General features: G+C 40.2%; 1 protein-coding gene across 6 annotated transcripts in view; it reads right to left on the reverse strand.

The window, feature by feature from the left end:
• The window catches only part of il1rapl2 (interleukin 1 receptor accessory protein-like 2), a 395,718-nt gene extending 381,560 nt beyond the window's left edge, over positions 1–14,158 (reverse strand). For 3 of the 6 annotated variants that reach the window (XM_020595450.1, XM_020595449.1, XM_020595456.1), the window contains exon 1: positions 1,076–1,235. In XM_020595450.1, the coding sequence (XP_020451106.1) occupies positions 1,076–1,114 (39 nt within the window). In that variant the 5' untranslated portion in view covers positions 1,115–1,235. Of the gene's footprint in view, positions 1–1,075; positions 1,236–12,163 lie in introns of those variants that run through there. The other 3 variants (XM_020595451.1, XM_020595453.1, XM_020595452.1) reach the window with 2 other exon arrangements.
• Between the last annotated feature and the right edge of the window lie 4,123 nt (positions 14,159–18,281).

Consider the following 18,281-nt stretch of genomic DNA (forward strand, 5'->3'; position numbering starts at 1 on the left):
CATATTAGATCATTTCCCAGACACCGAGGAGGCGACAGCTGTCGGTCAGTGTGCTGACAACGGGATGTTATAGGCCCACTACAAAAATATTCAATAATTGTACCCAGTGTAGTGTCGCCAAAATGACTTCACACATTAATGGCCTTCTGCTGACTGTACTACAACACTAGATTAGAAAAAAAATATGCTTATGTATAATTTTGGTGAATTTTTGTTGGGAAAATAGGCTATTCAGTAATTTCACTGTTAGACAGCAGTGTCACCAAAGTCACTCATTATCATGGCCAGGCTAGGAGCCCTATGAAAATGAACTGTTGTAATGGAGGAAGCAGAGCAGGCTGATGAGGGAACTGGTACATCTTCAATGTTTCAGGTGAGGCTCCTGTACCTTTGAGAAACAGAATTTAAAAAGCCTATACCAGAAACTCCAGTCACATGACTTTGACTTCATGCAAACACCAAAACAGACTTGCAAATCACATTTAACTCCAGTGATAACTACACCTGGAGGTTGGACTTGGACATTTTGACTTGGATACTGCAGTATCAAGTCAGTATGGGAATGTTTGTTGCATGTCATTCTCCATCTTGTTTCCTGACATCTCTTGAAAGCCAAATCTCTTACAGAGTAAAACAAATGCCTCCAAAATGACTTAGAAAATGTGAGCAGGTACATATCAATGTACAGTATTTATCTGATTTTAAAATCGGTCCACATCACACTGCATGATCAGAACAGAAAGGTCTGTTTAGCTGTGCAGACCAGTGGACACATAAGCACTTGCTTTGGGCTTGAAACAGTAAGTGTAGCAGTTGGGACCAATTTGAGAGTTACCTGTTTTGACCTGAGACTTCAAAGGTACAACTAGAGGCTTACTTGTTACCAGCAAAATAACAAATGTGTCCATGTCTGGTTTAAACTGTTCTCAGGAAATCAACTCTAAAGCATCAGATCAAACTCTTTAACAAATTTCACAGCAGAGGTGTTCAACCATGTGCCATTTCACATGTTTAAGCTCATTTTACAACGATTTACCAAACATTTCACAAAAAAGGGTTCTGATAAGGTTCTTACCTTCCAGAGAGCATTAAGTAAAAAACTTGCACTTTCCATCAAAACGTGCTTGAGACAATTATTCCATATAAGTGTGAGTTTTGGGTTCACATTAAACTGTTTTTACAGAGAAGTGTGGTTACAGTCCAGATCTGCTGTGAATACTCTTCCTGTTGGTGCATTCAGGAACACTCTGACAATCAGCATTTGCCTGTCTCCGTCCTCCTGGTACTTTATAGCAGTTAGTAGAAAACTGGTGCATTACCACCAACAACTGGTGTGCAATATGTTTATATAAACTAAAAGATCTGAACTCTTTTGCTCAAATATTTCACTGTTGATCTTGTAATACTGATTTTCTGGAAACATAGCTCAACAGTTTTTAATTCTCACAAATGCTTTACCATAACACAATGGCATAGCTGACCTCCAGAAGGTTTAAAGAGTTTACAAGTTGGCTACAGAAGCTGCTTGAAATGTGGAAACTCCCATTAATCGGATGGTCTACTGCCTTCTTTGAAACATGGTTGTCAGTAATCTCAGATATAGGTTGTGTTCAAAATCACTCCACATTCACTCATTCATTACTCCCTATTCATTACTTCACTCAACAGTGAACAGTACACTGAGAATTTGGACACTTACTAATCATCCTCATTTTGCAGCATTGCTAACAGGCATAGAACTGCACAACAATAATTTTCCATCCAATAAAACAGGGAGTGTTGCATTGTGGGATTGCTAGCAGAAAGCGTTATTTAGTTAAATCAGCAAACCACTATGCTTAGTTTTTCTTCTCATTGTATGTTGCCTTTGTACATCTACAGAGTGGGCTGACTATATTCGTCATGCATTACAGAAAACTTTAGAGGTCACAATCCTAGAATACAGGGATTAGATAGCAGGATCTGGAAGTTTCACACTCAGGGTGAAACATAACCATCTAGACAGTGATCAAATGTTTTTATCTCTTACCACGCAGGGTTGTCTCCACATTCTGATGCTGTTTCTTTCCACACCTTATTTGCTGTGATTATAAAGGAAGTGAGTATTTTTCACACTTTCTCATTCACTGTATAATCTTGTGATGACCATTCAGCTGAATTATGACATGGTTAATAAATCTAAGAAAGGCAATTTTGACTACATGTGGCATGTACATTACTTCTTACATTTTATTGTGGAATTTCTGAGTGCAATATATTGTGGATAGATTTACACACTGAGCATTTGGACACCACAACAATAGTGGGTAGGGAATGATTTAGGACACAGATATAATGTGTTTACTGTACTGGTAAAACATAAGAACTTTGGTCCTTTAACTGTAACAAAAGAATCCCTGCAGTGTGCTGATGGGTGCTATGCATAACATAGATCACATGAGCTTAATAGCAGCCTAACCACGTTTTTAAATTCTGTGTTTAACAAAGTAGAATCAGCAGATAAACGTGTCGAATCAGTTTTGCAGGACGCTGATCTTTGCCATATTATGGCTGCTGTTTTAGCAGGCCGGGGCTTCGCTGTTGCTGCTGTGTACACTATTGCTCTATTTGATCAGAATCCATAGGGATTGGCCTGTCAGACCATGTTAAGTCAACTAAGGATACACTGTGCACACTGTTAGATGACCTGGAGAGTCACAGAAAGGAAGAGGAGGAGTAAGGACACAAGAGAAGGAAAGGGAAAACAGATTATTGTTCTACTTCTTCTTAGGTTTTTTTAATGTAATTTCACTTCCACGTGTTTGAATACATAATCAAACTCTACCGAACATTTTAACACAGAACAATGTGAGTGTACAGGAGTGTAAGTAACAATACGATAGGGAGTAGGAAAGAGAAAGATGGTGGCAGTATTTAAAGAAAGGTAGCAGAGGATGTCATTGCTGAGGAGGATGAAATACAGACAGAGAGGGAATGTGAAATGCCAAATGACCGCAGAGAGAGATTAAAAAGTTGGTACACAATCTATGCAGCAACTTTCCACAAATATAAATGATTAATGGTAAAAATTTAATAACAATCCAATTAACACTCTTACAGAAAAAGAAACCAAACATGACCCCTGCATAGTGATGCAATTGCCTTTAAAATAAGAGCTGAATCATCTGTTTATTAGAGTGATGATGATGTGCTTTTCCTCTTTTGTATAAAGTGTTTTTGCCACTGAAAATGGTAAACTGAATATTTACTGAACCTGAGAAAAATGTGCCAGTAAATGGCTACTAAACTACTGACATTTATACAACGTAACTGATATTTTTCCTCTATCTAACTTAAAAAAGTTAGTGATCTGACCCTTGAGTTTTAGCTGATTCATTTTCTTCAGTTAAAGCTGCATTAACCAACTTCTCCCTCTAATTTTCGACCATTAAGGGCGAAGTGAGAGTCAAAACAAACTCAAGCGGTGACTCCTCCTCTTCTCCCTCCTGCCCTCGCGCTGAAACTATATCATATGTGGTCACAACAGCTGGAGACCACTGTGGCAGTCAGGTAGCGCAAAATCTTTTTAATTCAGCATTAAATAGCTGTCAGTTAATTTAATGTAATACAGTTCAGCATCAAGGTTAATGTAGAGATGAATCAATCACTTTTCTGAAACAGTGTCAACAAAAAACGAATTTGACAGGAACAGCTGGATGGCACTGGATGCTGTTGGATATAAATAATGAATTCCCAACTCTGTGTATTTGTGTTTGTTAGGTTGGTGATGCCTTACAAAATGACCCTAATAACTGTTTTGTTGGTAGGATTAAAACACACCAGCCTCTTTGGTAATTAGGGCAACTTTGTGGTCATGCTTAAGAAATAATCTAACATGCTAATGCTAATCAGTTCTGATATTTACCATGTTCATGATTTTGTTTAGCATGCTGGCATGCTAACATTTGGTCATTACAGTTAATACAAAGTACACCTGAAGCTGATGGGAATGTTTTTAGTTTTGCAAGTATTTAATCATAAACTACAGAATTGGGCAAATTAAAAATGAAAGATGAATTCACTGACTGATTCATCCTGGTGGAAAATTAATGTACCAGATTTCATTGCAATCAGTCCCAATAGTTGTTGACACAGCGACACATCCTGGCTTTTCCTTTAGTGGCTCTAATGGAAAAGTAGTATGCTCACCTAAATCATTAAGATATATCTCCTGGCAACCATTCATATCTCAACTAACGTTTTTGCAAAGGCACCTGGCAGTTCTTAAATGCTTTTTATCAAAGTTTTGTGGCCAGTGCCCTGTTTTATGCTGCTGTATGTTGGGGTAACAGCATTACTGCTAATGACAGGAACAGGATCAACAATGGTTCTTGGTCACTTGGTATCAGACTATAGTTATTGCTCAGTAAATTCCAACTCACCTGCTAGTATGTTCAGTAGATCATTATCATCCCATAGACCACTGTTAATACTGTATATTTTCTGATATTATTTTTATGTGTGTGTGCCAAGATTATGTGAACCATAATGTTCCTTACAAACAAAGGAGTGGCCCTGCTTCCATCACTACTGACATGTGTTTCTGTTTGATGGAGGCAGAATTCCCCACCATCGCCTGGGCACCCCCAGCAACACCCTCTACACTAACCAACAAACACACACACACTCAACAAATATTGTATCCTTTATAATCGATAAATTAGTGATGTGTGATGCAACAGCTCTTTTTAACTGCCGACAACCCTCTTTTCATTTACAACTATGAGAAACATTAAAAATCCATGAGGTGCTGTAGACTACCACACACTCGTTCTATTTTTGCTGTACCCCTATTTAACCATTTCTAGTCTTTAAAGAAGAAGGCAAATGATGTAACATGTAATTTAAATACAGTAAAATAAGCAGCTCCTTTCTGTGATTTTATACTAAAGCATCAAGCTTTAACCATAAATTCTTTAACAATGAAAATGTAAACCCTTTTCAGCACTCACTGTGACAACCAGAAGTCCATTAAACCTGGCGTTTGCCATGGAAGCCCCATTGCTTCCTTAGACCCAAGGGTTTAAATGCAGGACAGTGTTTGTGTCTCAGCAGAACAAATGTAACTCAAAAAAGCCAGCAGCAAGATTAAATATCTTGGTATTGCTCCATTGCCAAGGTTTCCTTTTTACACTTTTCCTACCCAGGACAAAGATGAAAAATATAGTCTCGTTCTGGGATCCAGTCTCGTTAAAGCATATTGCCCTTTTGTCAATTGATGTTATAGCAGAAAGAGGCCTGCGACTAGAACGTCCAACCCAAGAACAGTAAATAGCTGTAATCCAGACACTGTTACTGGAAATATGACTGATGCAGCGAGGGGACACTGGTGCCTACTTTCAGGGATGCTGTGAGAAACACTAAACTTTGTAGCTGTATACCACTAAATGACACTTCTGCTTTTTGGGGGTCTGTGTTAATACTGCAGCCTGAAGGGTGAATGTGTGTTCTCCCACTGGAAATGCAGATGAAAACAAATCCATACTCAAATCATCAAAAGTTTCACAAATCTTCTACTGTGTTGGGGTTAATTAATGTAAGTCAGAGCTCGCACACACAAGCACTTCACCATCAGGGTTTGAACCATATCATCTTGGTACAAACCCTCATGTCAGCAGACGTCCACCACGCTGACTACAAGTAAAACAGTGAAGCGGTGAATCCTTAGCTGCAGGGCTTCTGTCTGAGATGAACCTGACCTCTACAGAGATGTGAACAGACATACAGGCACCATAACAGTTCCATAACCCTGTACTGTTATTTGTAGTAGTTGTAGAGGCAGTAGCATTTAAACCCCGCTCTGCATGTGTTGCAATTTGCTTGTGGCCAGAAATGTAACTACCTGCTGTAAAATTTATGTTCTGAAAGCTAGGAAAGTAAAGAAAAGTAAACTTTTACTTTTTACTTGTCTCTATCACCACTGATAAAGCAACCCGGCAAATGCCATGCTGACAGTGCATGACTTCATTATTCTTGGATGACGTGTCAACTCACACGACATGTTTTAATGTTTTAGTCACCCTGTTTGCAAGGCTCAAATGTACGACTTCTGTCCTCATAGTGTTAGACTGGTCACACCATGGCTGCTTACAAACCCTAAAACAAATAATCAAGCATTTCCCCATTAAACTGAACAGAACATGACATCTGGTAGAATATCAACTCAATTCTAAAATTAGCTGCAAGTGACCAATTCAGGATTAAACTCAGCCTGAAGGGACCAGTATACTCCATCTGAATTGGTCAAGGGTGGGGGGAGGTGGCAAGCTTTACTGTAAGAAAACTGACTTCTGATATCCCAGTAACAAGACCTGTGTCACCCAATGATTCCCAGTTTCCATGTTGTATCTTCTTACTAATGTTTGCCACTGGCAAGCCAACATTCAGGAATCGTCAGGCTTTGATCAGAGTTGGGGAGGGGTATGAAGCATGAACCTCTAACTGTGATGACAGGACTTCTGGAGACCTAAGTGCACTCAGCAGGGACAGTGGTTGTTAAAGGTAAAACCTCAGAACCGCAAACTGATTGCTGGCTAAATCACAACATGTCCTCTTTATTATTACATGTTAATGTACATGTCTGGGTGGGTGTGGAGGCTGAGTAATGAAATATTGTAATGTAACTGATAACTTTTGCTCATAAGTAATTAGTAAAATAACATACCGTACTTGCTCTTTGAGGAAACTGTAAAGAGTATGTGATCGTGTAACATGCGGGTTAGGTAGGTGATGGTTGGATTACTCTTATTTAGAGACAGATAACTTTCAGGACAGGAACAGACTCCAGTGGACAGTCAGGACTGCAGAAAAGATCATTGGTGCAAGCCTCCCCTCCATGGAGGACCTGTACACCTCACGGGTCAAAAGGAGGGCAGAGAGGATCACTGCAGACCCCTCACACCCCGGACACAATCTGTTTGAACTCCTCCCCTCTGGACGGCGTTACAGGTCACTGTACGCCAAAACAACCAGGCACAAGGACAGTTTCTTCCCCTGGGCTGTCACTGATGAACACTTAACCCACGACAGTAAGACTGGACAATAACCCTCAGTGCTATACCTGTAAATATATACCTTGTACATATCAATCAGATGAATCCAGATTGTCTGTATATAGTACTTTATTTTTACTCCTAAGGCTCATTCTTTTGCTTGATTGCACATTACTTCTTTACTTCTGTTCTCAGCTTTATATTGGTTATTTGCCCACTGCTGCCTTACATAAGGCCATGCACATATGCACTGAGAGCTGCTGTACCAGAGTCAGATTCCTGGTGTGTCCAACACACGTGGCCAATAAAGCTGATTCTGATTTCTAGAGCAGGTCTGTTGACCTTGCCATGCTTCTTCAGCTTACAACAAAACTTTCTTGTTCCTAACTCACATGTCACTGTCCAGACCAATCAGATACTAGGAGGACTTACACTAAGATAAATGCAAGGAAATCCACAATTAAACCATTTTAAAGTTGATGTTCAAAATACTTCTACTTGTAAATATGTAAATTATTAACTTATATCCCTTATAAGTAAATTATTAATAGTCTCTTTCAGTTCAGTCATTTTATTATCCCAGCTGGGAAAACTAGCTTACATTCTGGGGCACAAGATAAAAACACAAAACATTCATATATACAATAGTCAAAACAGAGCAGTGCCACAAGAACATTTCTAAAATACTAAAATTACATATGAAAATTAAGCAATGTTGGGAAACATGGGGGGTTTTCTCCTTCTTTCTCTTCTCTGTGTAAACATTGCAAATATATTCTTTTAAACTTCATCTAAACATATGAATTAACTCAGCATTACACACTTGCTCTTCTGAACCTTACAACTGCTTGCCCAACACTGACAAGAGCATCCTGCTGTCCTCAGAGCCCAGTGTTCCTGACACCACAGCACTGTTAATTTACTGCATATACACTCTTGTAAAACACCTAATAACACACACAGCTTAAAAGTACAGTGGTGTGAAAAAGTGTTTGCCCCCTTACTGATTTCTTATCTGCAGTCCCCAAGCTTTAGAAATGGCTTTATAACCTTTTCCGGACTGATAGAGCTCCATTATTCTCTTTCTCATTTGTTTTTGAATTTCTTTGGATCTCGGCATGATGTCTAGCTTTTGAGGATCTTTTGGTCTACTTCACTTTGTCAGGCAGGTCCTATTTAAGTGATTTCTTGATTGCGAACAGGTGTGGCAAGAGAAATTGAACTCAGGTGCGATAAACCAGTGTTTTGACAGGGGGGCAAACACTTGTTCACACAGGGCTCTATAGTTTTGGATTTTGTTTTCCCTTAATAATAAAAACCTTCATTTAAAAACTGCATGATGTGTTTACTTGTGTTATCTTTGACTAATATATAAATTTGTTTGACGATCTGAAACATTACAGTGTGACAAACATGCAAAAAGATAAGAAATCAGTAAGGGGGCAAACACTTTTTCACACCACTGTAAATTAGGCTTGACTTGCATAACCTTGTCATTTCTAGTCAGCCTTGATAAAATGTGCTTTCTGTTTTCTAGATATTCAATGTGCAATTAACCACCAGGCTGAATGCATTTCTGTCTCTGCCAAAATGCCATTGAGCAAGTTCTTTCAAATGGCACACCTAAAGACTCTTTGATCATTTCAGCATAGATGGCATTAAATTATCCTGGAGTTTCACAGGCACGTAAGGATCCCTACATTGCAAAGCATCACTTTGATCAAAATCAGTCTTTGAAATTTTGCAACAAAACAAGTCAGAAAAGTATCACACGTGCCAGGCGGCATATGACTGATCAGAGGTCTCTAACAGAAAAGGGATCATCAGAGCCTCGGAAAACCACAGAGATCCAAAAAAAACTGGGTTTGGAGACTGAAGAAAACACTGCACATAACTGTAGATTCTGCAATTGGTGTTAATAGATTTTAGCTTACTAACTGTGGACATGAAACAGTTATGGGAGTGTCAGATGTCAGCTCCAGAGTTTGTAGAGTACTTTGGTGTATTTTGTAATGCATGCAAAACTGTGAATGAAGTTCTTTATTGACCTTGGAAGTTGCAGTGTTTGATCATATCACATGATCTTCCTCAGTGGATGTGGTTTAGAACTGACATTTGTGAAATTTCCATTTTTTCTGAGCCAAAAAAGACGATATATGAACATCTATTCTACACAAAACACCATCTGCTGTGGAAGATCAAGCAACATGACCTAAAGCTCCAGAACAGCTAATAAATGGATCTCGTGGCTAAATTTTTATTTCTCAGGCGACTCTGGGATTCTGTAAGGGTTCAGCTAAAGCTGCACAATGGTGGGTTTTGCGGAGGTAAATGCCAGTAGGCGAGAGCTGTGAGTTCATCTTTGCCTTGAATGCAATTCTTCCTCGCTGCTGCTTAGGAAACCATTTGAAGTGGGTTTGTGAGGTTTTAAATCATCAGTTCTTCAGTTTATTCTATAAACCAGGCCACAGTAAGAATAATTTGTGTAAACAGGCTGATTCAACAATATTTCAGTAATGCAGCTTATGGCATTTCAATAGCATCCTCCCACACTCTCTCTTCTTCTTTCTCACTCATTCATCCTGCTGTCATCTCGTCCAGTCTTTCTCCTCTCATGCTCCATCATTCCTTCCACAATTTATGGATCTCTCTCTCCTCTCTCCTGTCCTCATGTCTCTAAATCTATCCTCCCCTCTCAATTCACTATATCTCTTCTCCTCTTCCTCTACTAGTCTAACTGCTCACTGTGCTTTTTTTTTTACTTTTAACCTCCCTGTTCCTTTGCTCCCTACATCCCCAATCTTCTCTTGTTTCTCAAATTTCTGTCCTTTGGATTGTGAGCTCTCCTGCTTTTATCCCATCTGTTATCCATCTGGCGGATTGCTGTCCCTCACTCACATCTTTTCCTTAAAATGCAAGGAAAGCATGAGAGGAGAGAGGAATCAAGGTAACACATTATTGATGACATGAGCTGTATTTCCTCCGATCCTTCATCTGAAATGTCCAATCACCAATTGATTTCAAATAAATGGGCGTGTCAGATTATTAAAATAAAAAAACTTCTGCAAAGGATGCTCTCATCTATCCTTATTCACGGCTCCTCCAGCAGCCTCCTCACTCGTCAGAGCTGATATAGGACATGAGACACACCCTATCTGGGCATCTGGTCAGTTCACTCAGTCTGGCCAGTTCACTGCAGGTTGTCATTTAAATATTAGCCTGCAGATATAAAAGTATCCAGAAATTCACAATAAGGGAGTGAAGATAAGAAAATGTGATAAAATATTAAGCTGAAGTGTTTTTTTTTCTGCTTTCCCACACTGCTAATCTTTTAATCAGTACCTTTTCACATTTCAGATGTCATTTCAGTTGGTTTCATTTACATGTTCAAGGCCCAAAAAGGTCAAATTATTCAACATTTTCACAAGAGAAGCCCAAAGAAAAAACTACAATCTTGTGTAGCTAAATATTAGCTCCACCTATGATAGTTTATCAGTTACAAAGGGACATTATTTCTGCGGAACAAGTGATCTCACTTGTTATACATTAAGCACACTGTTTATTTTTTATTGAAATAGGATTTTGAATGCAGGACTAACTTTTACTGGAGTATTTTACTTGAATGTATTGGCAGTTCTACATAAGTAAGGGGTCCAGACACGTCTTCCACCACATGCCCTCTCTTTCTCTAACTTTTCCTCCTCTCTCTTCCCTGCTGTAAACAAGCCCCCTCCCCATGCCAGTAATAAATGGCCGGTGTTGGTCAGTGTGACAGAGTCATTCTGCTACCAGTCCATCTACAGTACCAAGTGGTCAGATCTATACGACACTGGCTTCATACTATAAATCAACACACACACACACAAACACATCCGCAGCCTCCGATGGGAGCTCAGTTGCCCCTAATTCTGACAATTGATGTACATCTTATTGCTAAACGGCTCAGATAATTAAATCCCACACATCTCTCTGCCTTGTGTGTAGGTGTGTGTGTGTGTGTGTGTGTGAATGTCCTCTTGTTGTAGTGTAGCACACACACACACACACGATTAGATGACACACATCCACTCTTCATCTCTCATACCGTTACTCTATAAACGTACATTTTGCGTCACTGCTCTCTCACATACAAACACTCACATACAATCTCTTTCTCTGTACACTTTCAGAGAGAGAGGGAGACAGAGAGGGAGGAAGGGAGAGACAGCACCTGCTGGGCTGTAAAGCACTCAGACAAATAGGGTCTCTGTTTAGGAAGACTTAAACAAATGGGAAAATTATACAGTGGAACTAAAACAGCACCTTTTCACCAAAAGGTTCATCACTGGCTGAAGGGAATTCACGCAGCATATACAGACGGGTGACAAAAGAAACAAAAAACCAAAATAAATGGTCTCTTCCAGGATGCCAGTGGACCCATCCATTGGATGAGGGGTCACTGAATGGCTTGATGAGTATGAAAATGATGCTGTGGCCTTCACAGTCACCAGATCTCACCCCAGCTGAACACCTATGGGAGACTCTGGAGCGACATGTTAGACAACATTTCCACCACCATCACCAAAACACCATGTGAATAAATATCTTTTGGAAGAATGGCGCTTGTCCCTCTAGTAGAGTTTATAGACTTGTAGAGTCAATTCCAAGGTGCACTGAAGCTGTTCTGGTGCCACATGGTGACCCAGCACCTCACTGAGACACTTTATGTTGGCTTGTTCTTTCATCTGTTTGTTCAGGCTTTTTTTATTCCAGCAAAGTGTGTGTCTAATTTTATACACATGCATACACATGTGCAGATGTTCCGTGCATATGTGTATTCCCTGCCTATTCTGTGGCTGAATGCTCCTGCTCTGCCCTGGAGGGGATGCCTTTCACCCATGATGTTTGGCTTCTCACTAATACATGGACACACACACATGCTGTTAGACGACTCTCTCTCTCTCCCTCTCCCTCACTCTCGTTCTCACTCGTGCGTAAAAACGCAAACACCCACGGACCAGGCGCGCACGGCTGAAGGATATAAATGTCTCTCCTTCTTCCTCTCATTCTCCGCATGTACACAAACAGCCCACGAAGCAAGCTCATCACACATGGGTGCACACGCGTAAAATCGGACCGTGATGTCCTCTTACCTGGTTTTTCGGAGTAACAAATCCTGAATCCAGTCTGCGCTGATTGTAGAATCTTGGACAGACGAAAATCTTGTAAAATGTGAGTGAAATAATCCCACTCTGGCTCTTTCTTCTGTCTCAGACCTGACCGATGCAGCCAAATGTCTCCTTCGCTCGTGGGGATTTTACCTACTCAAAAGTCTTCTGAGGGCAGGAAAAAACGATAGATGGACACACTAAAGGATGAAGGAGGTCGTGTCTTCTTCTAGCCTCTTCCAATGAATAAATAAATAAATAATTAAATTATAAAAACCTGTAACCTCTTGCGGACAAAATCACTTTCCTCTCCCTTCTTCTTCAAAATGTTGCAAGGCTAACGTCCAATTAGCCGCAGTCACGCATCCCCTTCCTCTCCCTCTCGTTCTCTCTCCGCTGTCTGTCTGTCTGTCCCGGTCCTTTCTTTCAGGATGGGATGCAAGACAGAGACAAGTAGGTGGACCTCTCTGCTCAGTCTGTTTCTGTCTCTGTCCGGTGTGGAAGAGTCGCCCTATACTGTGCACAACCAAAAATAACTTCCAATCTCCAAACTTGAATCCCGAGAAGCACTTGTACTATAATAATCCCTATAAAACTCTTATAATACTCATACAGCGACGCTGTCATACGTTTATAGTCATTTTATAGCAGGTTACGGTACTTTCGGCTTTTCCAATATTCTTACAGGGTTTAATGTAGCGACATCACCCAGGTGGGATTTTTTATGACATGTTAACATTCATGTAATAATCCTAAAGGGATTTAAACATGGACTGATATATATCTAAAAGCTTTATTAAAACTTTTATAGCAGGTTACTTTGTTTCATATGTTAAGATGGAGAGAAAGTGGCAGGAAAGTAAACGTAATGATAAGATAGTCGATCAATAACGTCCTACTTGACCGGTTCAATACATTGATTAATCAATTAATCAACCCAGAGGCGCTGTTAGACAAGCACCATCTCATGCCAACAGAGGACAGCTGGGGTGAAGAGCTCGCTTTGCGTCTTAAAATCCCACACAAGTCCAAGTTTGTCGGATGTTAATGTCCGACAGCCAATCAGTCAATCAATCAATCAATCAATCAATAAGTCAGTTGATGATAAAAAAGCAATCAGTCTATAACCAAATTGCAGTGGAATATTTAAAATTCAAGGTTGCGGGGCAAGGTCCCTGCTCTTTATTTTTGCTCTTTTTATCCTAAACCACCTGAAATAAGAGACGCTGCATGTTCTCGATTTCTTTCCCCCCCGTTTCCTCTTTCCTCCGTCCTTTACTTTTCTTCCTCTCCAGTAAAACGTCCCTATACAGGTCAGAGTGCTTTACCTCCCTTCTGTTAACTGGATGCGATCCTAAGCTTCACTTCACTGCCATAACTACGAACAGGTCCACTTGAAAAGACTTTTGGAAATCCTTCCTGCGGCGCTTGAGCAGTGGGAGAAGAGAAGCCGCGAAGCCTTGAACCGCGTTTTTGGGGGCTTTCCGCCAAAACCGATGGGAAGAGCTGGGGAAAGGAGGAGAGGGGAGATGGATCTCCTTGCTTTCAGCTACAGAACGGACAGGATGCGGAGAGGAGAAGAACAAGGTGGAGAAAAGAGCCCGCTCCCGCGATTCAACTAGAAAAGAGAAACCCCACTTTTGGCTCCGTGGCCGAATGCCTTTTTTCTGTTGTGCAGAAATAAATCATTCCTCTCCTCATTCGTTTCTCTCAGATATCTCACCACCTGCACAGAGAAGCACAGATAAGAGACATAAAATCTGCCATTTCTTGCTGTGGCTTTTATCCAAAGTGCCTTAAGAGAGTCCATGAGAGCGCGCGGAGCAGCCGGGGGAGGGGGAGGGGGGTGCATGAAATGAATTGATATTCACACCCTCACGTACACTTTCTGATGCCAGATAGGTTCCTGTCCTAGATAAAGAAGAAATGAGTATGTTGTTAAACTTCAGACGCCAATAGGAATGAACGGGGCAGACAGCTGGCTGCTTCTCTCAGTTGCTCTCTCTCCCCATGTGAAGGGCGCTCTTCCTTCAGCACCACGACACACACACACACACACACAAACGCCAGAAAGTGTGTGTGGGGGGGGGGGCATTTTTCTTGCCTTCCTCTCTTGTATCCTGGACTTTATCATTACTGATTTTTATTGATGAGCATAAATTGAAAAATTGGGAAGGGGCTAAGTGACAGAAGAGAGATTAATGAAGAAAATTAAGAGAAGCTAAGGTTCTGTAGGTGTGTGCGTGTGTGTGTGTGTGTGTGTGAGAGAGAGAGAGAGAGAGAGAGAGAGAGAGAAAGTACAAACACGCAAGCTTGCTGTTGGGGACTTTTTGTGTTTGAGGGTGGTGAAAAGTGTCGCTTTGTTGCCCCCTTTTGGCAACTGGAGAGAAATTATCTGGGGCATGAAAGAGGAGGAAGATGAGGGGGATATCGCTGTGGTGAGAGGAAGGAAGGAAGGAAGGAAGGAAGGGATTATAACGGAAGGAGGGAGGCTGAAGCACACCAGCTCAGCTAAGCAAGTCACAGAGAAACAGAGGATCAGTGCTGACAGAGGTGAATAAAACTGTACAAAAACACATCTTATGAGTGTGATATAAACAATGAATCAGGTGTCTCATGCCTTCACTTAGATAAATATATATACATAAGGACACTCAAAGATAGATAAAAATATTTATATTTTTATTATAAATATTAACCAGGAACTGAACTACAACCATACACCATGTGTGTCCTACATATTGCACATATTGCTCATATTGCTAGGTGCTTTATTGGACTTCAGTGTGTTGAAAATAGCTGCAGAGTCAGCACATACAGGTACATACGCTACCAGTCAAAAGTTTGGACACACTTTCCCACCGAATGTAATGGGAACATGTGTCCAAACTTTTGACTGGTAGTGTAGGTATGGAGAAACATCTATATATATACGCACATGCACAAGCACCACAATCATGGTTATTATATGAAAGTACAAATAAACATTGCTAAAACATTACATGAACAAATGAAACAAACTCTTCATTGCTCATGCAAACAAGGAGAAATATTCCCACAGTTTTATTTATGATCTATGATGATTTATGATCTTTCTTTTTCAAAGTTTGAACACATCATACTCTGTGTTAAAAGACAAAATGCATCATTTGTCAGTGACCTCCAAAACACAGGGCAACAGAATTTGTCTTTGCCTTCAAAAGCACAAAAAGCAAAAATAAAAGGGCGGAGTTTAAAAAAGCCTTCATGACTGTGTTAATAATCATAAGTTAAGCTTAGGGAACGATCTTGATCATGGCTCAAAGAGATCAACTGTCAGTAGGTAAAGAAGAGCAGTGTCATGTGTCTAAACCAACATGGCCACTAGGAGTCTTTGTCGCTTGAACATAAACATAAGTCATTCTGAGCTGCCTGGTTTTATTCACTGAGTCGGTCTCTCTCAAATTATCTTTAATCACTGATAGCTTTGTTACTGCATGGTGAACTAAAAGTTATCGGACACTGAGCAGCCATTCAAACATTTTATACACAGCCCAGTCATAAAGAATCTGTCTCACTATGCTTCATGCAGAAAGCAGCCACACACAGATGGTGCAGGGTCAACAGGCCCTGTCATGGAGGTGAGGCTGTAAGTCTCTCTAAAAGGTGAGAGATTCAAAAACCATGTGACTACATACAGTATGTAACTCTACATCCAGGGCTTATTAAAAATGTGCATTTGAGCAGTCTTGCAGACAGTACAGCTATAGCTCTAGGAGGAAATATAATGAGTATTCATTAGTGCAAGGATCCAGTATACCATAAAATAAGTCACGCTGAAAAGAATGACTTGCATGAAATGAATTTTGCACATTGGAGGCTGTGATGTACATTTCAGAGACTAAAATGGACCAGAGTTTGCAAAGTCTGAGGTTGTACAGACAGTAAGTACTGTGAAATCATGCAGATTCTGCTGTATTAAACTCATATGCAACTCAGGTGTTTATCTTGAATGATAGATCTTGTGAGGAGCACTTTGGTGCGGGCTGGTGGTGTTTGGGTATCATAGACTGTCTCAGAATGGAGAGGTTGGAACAGATGGTTAAGTTGATGTACAGGGTCCCTGGCAATCCTTCTTACCCTTTTTCTCACCTTGGTGTCATACAGCTCCTAGATGGAGGGCTGCAGACGCCCAATGAGCCACTCACCATGCAGAAAACATGCTGGACCTCGTCCCTGAACCAGAAGAGACCGTCTGTCTAAAGCGAGATGGAGGGTGTGAGGAAAATCAGTGATGACTTAAACTGGACAAAAAGAGAATGAGCGATCACAATTGTTTCAGCAAACCCAATCACTGATTTACAAAAGGGAATTATTCATACTAGGACAAAGTCCAACTCTTTCCAGAAATGAAACAACCTCCAAAACAAGGAACTCTGGGTTGATCAGAGGATGATAATTTAGTACACTGGCCATGCTACCAAATTATTTTTACCCAAACATTTGTGTCCAGAAGGTCAAATTTTACTTGAGTTTTGGGGTTATTAAATTTTCAGTTTTTCCATTTTTAACTGACAGAAAGGTTTTTTCAGACAGAGCAGGTTGGTTTAAACTAACCTCCTCACCCATCCACAAGATGGGTTCCCTGCTGCTGCAATATACTACTGTACATTGCATAGCTATGGATCTATAATGTGTAGCAATTCAAAGCCATGAAGAATCCAAATTTTCGTTGATCTTTCCAGGAAACGCCAACGAATGTTGACTTTTTTTTTTCCTCAGATTTAACCAGGACATACTTTATAACTGCAACAACTAACACTTTCTCTAACAGCCTTTCTTATAGTAACCTAAAGTAAAGTAAATACCAGCTCCTTTATTTATTTATTTGTTTATTTATTTAATTAAATTACAAGGAACGTTTCTAAAAAATGAGCTAGAAAGTACAGGACATGTAAAATGAAGTGTTACCAAAATGGCTTTTTATAATCTGGATTTAATTTAGAGTTTTCTAGCCATCCATCCATTACCTGTACTGATTATCCTGAAGAGGGTCGTGGGGGTGCTGGAGCCGATCCCAGCTGACACAAGTCACCAGTTTAACTCACCCAAACTCACTCCTAAGGAGTGATTATAGAGTCACCAGTCAACCTAAGATGCATGTCTGGACTGTGGGAGGAAGCCGGAGTAACCAGAGAGAACCCGTACAGGCACAGGGAGAACATACAAACTCCACACAGAAAGGCCTTGGGTCAGCTGGGGCTCTGACCTGAAACCTTCTTGCTGATAACCACTGCTCCACCATCCCACCTAAAGTTTTCTAATTTAACCAATGGTAAAATATTTCAAATGGATTTGAAAATATCCTATATTTCGCACACTGCTTGGAGGAATCTATAGCTTCAAATGTCAACATCATAATGCTCAGCATTTGGATTCACTGACAATTGTTGGCAGGCAGTGTTGGAGAAGCTACTTTCAAAGCACAACTTTGCGAGCTACCAATTACCGACTCGTCTGGTGGCAATAGAGTCGCGGTGGCGTCACTCCTGGGAATTGTCATGACGTCCATATTTTATACAGCCAATATTTCATACTAGAAATGGTTGAACAAAGCTAGTCTAGGGAAAAATCTTGTTCGGTAGTTAAAACTACTTAGAAATTGTGGTTCAAACTATTTTGTATATCAATGATCAAATTGACAATGTACATGTGATACACAACTGTATCAAAATATAACACAAAAAAAGTCACACACCAGCAAAAATGCCACCTGAACCTGTCTGAATAAAATAGTCCCATCTGGACTTTTCCCATGGACAGTACTCCAAAGAATGTTGTAAACAAATCTGGATTCAAGATTCTGTGTTATAGACAGTCTGAATGACTTAATTATTTCTTTGAAAAAAATGGGCCTGTCTCACTTGTCAGTTTTGTAACGTCTGACTTGTACAATCACAGCAACTAAAATTGTTCTCACTTTTTTAGACAGTGTGAACATTTTGAACACTGGCCTAAACAATAAGTTTATGTTTTTACTCCTCAGAGCTGAATCTTTTGTTTATACGACACATGACTCTCTCAAAGTTCATATCCAACAGGTGGTCCCACAATGGTAAAATAA

The sequence above is a fragment of the Monopterus albus genome, unplaced genomic scaffold (genome assembly GCF_001952655.1).
Source record: "Monopterus albus unplaced genomic scaffold, M_albus_1.0 scaffold27.1, whole genome shotgun sequence".
In the NCBI taxonomy this organism is placed as follows: Eukaryota; Metazoa; Chordata; class Actinopteri; order Synbranchiformes; family Synbranchidae; genus Monopterus; species Monopterus albus.